The sequence below is a fragment of the Vespa mandarinia genome, chromosome 4, assembly GCF_050613455.1.
Source record: "Vespa mandarinia isolate Hongniang chromosome 4, ASM5061345v1, whole genome shotgun sequence".
Taxonomy (NCBI): Eukaryota; Metazoa; Arthropoda; class Insecta; order Hymenoptera; family Vespidae; genus Vespa; species Vespa mandarinia.
In genome coordinates this window covers 5615001-5620000 of record NC_140813.1, presented here as the reverse complement: position 1 = coordinate 5620000, position 5000 = coordinate 5615001, and the positions used below count along the sequence as shown (strand labels likewise).

The 5000-nt window shown below is 29.6% G+C and overlaps 1 protein-coding gene across 6 annotated transcripts in view; it reads left to right on the top strand.

Moving 5' to 3' along the window:
• alpha-Man-Ia (alpha-Mannosidase class I a) overlaps window positions 1-5000 on the top strand; it is a 95615-nt gene that overhangs the window by 57263 nt on the left and 33352 nt on the right. For all 6 annotated transcript variants that reach the window (XM_035876038.2, XM_035876036.2, XM_035876035.2 and 3 more), the window contains exon 5: window positions 801-1016. In XM_035876038.2, coding sequence (XP_035731931.2) covers window positions 801-1016 — 216 coding nt within the window. The remainder of the gene's footprint in view (window positions 1-800; window positions 1017-5000) is intronic.

Sequence of the window (5000 nt, the reverse complement as noted above, 5' to 3'; positions counted from 1 at the left end):
CTCTGAGTTTATAATTTAACGATACCCATTCTCTTTAACATTTTATATATATATATATATATATATATATATATATAATAATAATAATAATAATAATAATAATAAATTTTAATTTAAATTTAAATATTATATACAATTTTATTATATAATATTCAAATTTGGATTTATTATATTATTATATTATTATATTTATTATATTTATTATATTATATTCGAATTTTGTGTTATATCAAAGAGAAAGTTCATCTCAATTAACAAAACTGAATTATTATACTATATAATAGTATAATATTATTTATATTATTGCTCATTTGTTACTTAAATGTAATTAAAAAATAAATAAATAAATGAATACCAAATATCTCATAAAAAATCAATCAATTTCTAAAGACGTCGAAGTAAAATGATAAAAAGGTAAAGAAAGGAAATAAAGGATAATGTAGGAAACACATGACGGCTACGACGTATTAGAGTGGTTCGAAAATAAAAAAAAATATAGATAAAAATATGAATAAAAATATAAATAAAAAAGAAAAAAAAAGAAAAGAAAAACAATGAAAGACCAAGAAGACAGAGAACGACACTTGGTCGTCGTGCCAAGGTCGTAATCGTTTCCAAGATTTCCTTGACTAGTTTTTCGTTCGAAGGAAAAAAACTACTACTACTACTACTGCAACAACAATAACTACTACTACTACTACTACTACTATCCTCCTTCTTCTCCTTCTTCTCCTTCTTCTCCTTCTCTGTTTTCTCGATCAAGAGCATACCACTTGAACGTTTATTTCTGCCCTGTCCAGATGATGAAGCACGGCTGGGACAATTACGTGAGGTACGCCTGGGGGAAAAACGAGCTCAGGCCGATCTCGAAGAAGGGCCACAGCGCCAGTATCTTCGGCACGTCCACGATGGGTGCGACCATAGTCGATGGTCTGGATACCCTTTACATCATGGGTCTGCACGATGAGTTCAAGCAAGGAAGGGATTGGATTGCTGAGAACCTGGATTTCGATATCGTGAGTACCATTTTTGCTACCTACTTAGTCTCTCTCTCTCTCTCTCTCTCTCTCTCTCTCTCTCTCTCTCTCTCTCTCTCTCTCTCTCTGTCTCTCTTTCTTTCTCTGTTTTTCTCTATCCTTCTCTTTCTTTGGTAAAACCGAACTGAATCCTCATCCAGGTAGCTTTCGTAGAGATTGCCTTCGGAAATGGATTCTTTTCATGCTGGACACTCGCACGATATGCTTTTTAAAACTGCTTTCGACGGCATTCGTTTCTTTCTTCTCAAGGAAAACGATCTCACGACATGAAAGCTCATGATATATATGTATATATATATATACATTTCTTTTTTTTTTTTTTTTTTTATCATTGGCGAACAAAGGTCTTATATGATTTTGTATTTCTCCAATTTTCAAATATATTTATTTCATAATCTACAATAGGATTATGATAATTTTAACATTTTATCATTTCAATCGACAGTAACATTATCGATTGTACTTTTCTTTTATTAAAACTCACGATTCTATATATCTTCAATATAATATCAAATTATCTTAACTAGCATTCTTATCTAATCGTTTTATATATTATTTGGGATAAGATATTAATTAATCCTTATCGTTAAAGTAATGTTACTGTTAACGCAATTTTATTTTCATTCTTCCTTTCTCTCTTTTTATTTATTTTTTTTTTTCTTTTCTTTTATACTTGTAAATATTTTTTAATAAAGTATAAAATTGCTCGTATCGACTCTCATTAACACGTTTTACAAATCTTGATTATGTTGACTTATATAATAATTAATTATCAATTGATAAGAATGCTTATGCCAATCTCATTTTATTCTTTGTTTTACTCTTAAAAATATTTGTAATGAAATATAAAATTGTGATAATATCTTTTTGATTGAACATTAGAACGTAGAAATTCATCAAATATCTCGTCGAGATATCGTTACAAAAAACAAAGCAAAAAAACATGCTGCAATAATTTTCGAATGATAAGAGGTTAAGGTATAAAGTATCTTATAAAATAATTTTGATCAAGTAGATTATCATCCCTAGATAAATATGATCAAATTTTTATGATTGAACAATAATGAAACTATCATTTTTTTTTTTACATAAATACAATATTCAAATGTTTCTTTGTTTTTCTTTTTCCTTTTTTCTCATTTCTTTTCTCTTTTTTTTTTTTTTTTTTTTTTCTTCTTTTTAAATAATAATACAGACAAATTTAAAGAAAGAATCGATTAGCCCCGACGTCGAACAGTTCGAGAAAGAAATGGAAAGGTATATAAATATATGTTGGAACGATATTTACAAAAAATATATATGTATATATATATATATATATATATATATATATATATATATGTATATATGCGTGTGTATATATGTTCGAGGAAGCCAAAAGCAATTTCGTCTCGTGTCAACTTTTCGTAGAGTTTGGCGTCGTTCCTTCGATAGATCGCGTCGAATCCAACCTTTGCAAATCCCGATGGAACGAAGGAACGTACATACGTATATATATATATATACATACTCACACACACATATATATATAATATATATATAATATATATATATATACGTATGCACGGACGGAAAAGACTTTTCGTAGGCCGATGCGAAAAGGCCGAGTAGGAAAAAGGATAAAAGGAAGGTGTCGAAGGAAACCATCTCGCACATTTTACGCCGTAAAGAAGGACGGAAATGTGTTTGCGCTCGAAAGTCGCGACTCCAAGGGCGAACCTTTTTCGATTTTCATGTAGCATAAACCAACTGCTTCGATTCGATATAAGAAAAAGAAAGAAAGAAGAAAAGAGAGAGAGAGAGAGAGAGAGAGAGAGAGAGAGAGAGAGAGAAATCATTTTTACCCAGTAGCATGATCGAAACAAGCTGTCGATAAAATTCGATGTAAAATTCTTTTTTCGAAAATATTCCTATTCATTCTTATTGTTATTGTTGTTGTATTTCTCATTTTTTTTTCTTTTTTATTTTTCTTTAACTCTTATCATTTTCATCAATTAATATCATATCTTTGTCGAGAAGGCAATTAACTTTATTATATTATAATACGTAAAGGTAGGCCGAAAGTTATCGATAATGATTTTAAAAATCAATGTCACATAGTGAAAAATAAAGTTCTTAAGGTAATACCTTTAGTTTTAAAGTCTGAAAGAAAAGAAAAAGAAAAAAATTATTAAATCATAAATTCTCCAACTTGAACGTGTAATTAATCGAATATTTTTACTTCGTTTTTTTTTCTCATCGATTTTTCTTTTTTTTTATTTTTTTTTTTTTTTTTTTTTTTTTTATCGTATCGTAATTGAACAGTTGTATATAATATCGGTTAGAAACTTTCGGCCCATTGATATGTAATACAGATAATAAAAATGGAAGTATGGATAACCGTAGGTATTAATCGTAATATACTGATTGAAATCGGTGTAATCATGAGGAGAAAACGTAGGCTAAATTATAAGCGGAGTAAAGATAAAAAAAAAAAAGAGAAGAAGAAGTAGGTCGAGAATTTCGAGAACGCAAACCTGATTTCTACGTTCTTTTCTTTAATCTTCTTTTCTTTCTTTTTTTTTTTTACGTTTAAAATCGTTTTCTCTCGTCGTTCCACTTTTTTCTCTTTGTTTTCTTCTTTCTTTTTTTTCTTTCTCTTTCTTTCTTTCTCTATAGATCGAAATATAAATAAATCCATAAATACTCATAAATCATCTATTTTATACGTATGTATGTATATATGTATATATCGACGAGTGTTTAAAAGGCAAAATCATTTTCACGCTTAACATGTTGATTTTAATATTTTAAAACGTTCAATACAAATATAACGAAATTATTATTTAAACGATCTAACTTACTCGACGGTGAATAGATAAAGTGTTATTAATTCACACATGCGTTAATAATAATAAAAATAATAATAATATATTGTTATTTGTAACTCATATATATATATTATATATTATATATTATATATTATATATTATATATTATATATTATATATTAAATATTATATATTATATATTATATATTATATATACATGGTGGATTGCATCAATCATATGGAAAACTATAAACGAAATGAAAATCTAATATTTCACGATACAGATTAAGGTGTTAAATAAGTTAATCGATATGTAAATCAATGTCTCTCCATGTGTATTTCTCTAACGGGAACCCTAAACTGCGAATAAACTTCAGTAGCTATGGCATTTTCCTTGCTGGCAGTTTCGTAAGTAGCAGACTGGAAACTTAGCTTGGTTTATCTGAACTTAGGTAACAGGGTGGCACACAGGATGCGTGTATTGGACGGCGTTGAAAGTGTTAGTGCAACTTTTGATAGGGATGATGGCAAGGGGTAGTAAGGGTAAAGAAGGGGAGAGAGTGCAACGAAAGCACGAGTCCCAACACCTTGAGTTCTCTCTCTCTCTCTTTCTCTTTCTCTTTCTCTTTCTCTCTCTTACGTGGTATTAAGGCGAATTTCTAAGTGGATAACTTGCCGTATTAGCCAACCGTGTGGCACCTTTCCTCACGTTAACCGGCCTGTCACACCTGCCAGAATCTCTGCCCACCATTCTCTTCGTTTTAGTTTGCCTTCCATTCCCACCCCCACCCACCTCCCACGCCTCCCCCGCTATCCTTTCCCCCTCCCACGAATACGATTCTCTCTTACTCTCTTTACTCTTCGCCTATCCAAGAAACTTCGCAAACACGATTTTCGAATTTAACACCCAACCAACTGCTGAACGTTTTCTTATTAGACTCTACGTTAACGGGATTATAAAGGTATCAAAGTGTTCCGTGAAAATTTCCCCTTTAACTTTTATCATCTTGTTCCATTCGATTTTTCTATTTCTTCGTTTTTAATTTTTCTTTCCTTTTTTTTTTTTATTTATTTATTTATTTATTTATTTATTTATTTATTTATTTGTTTTCCGTTTATTCTCTTGTTTTTATTTTTTGTATCTTTTTTTCTA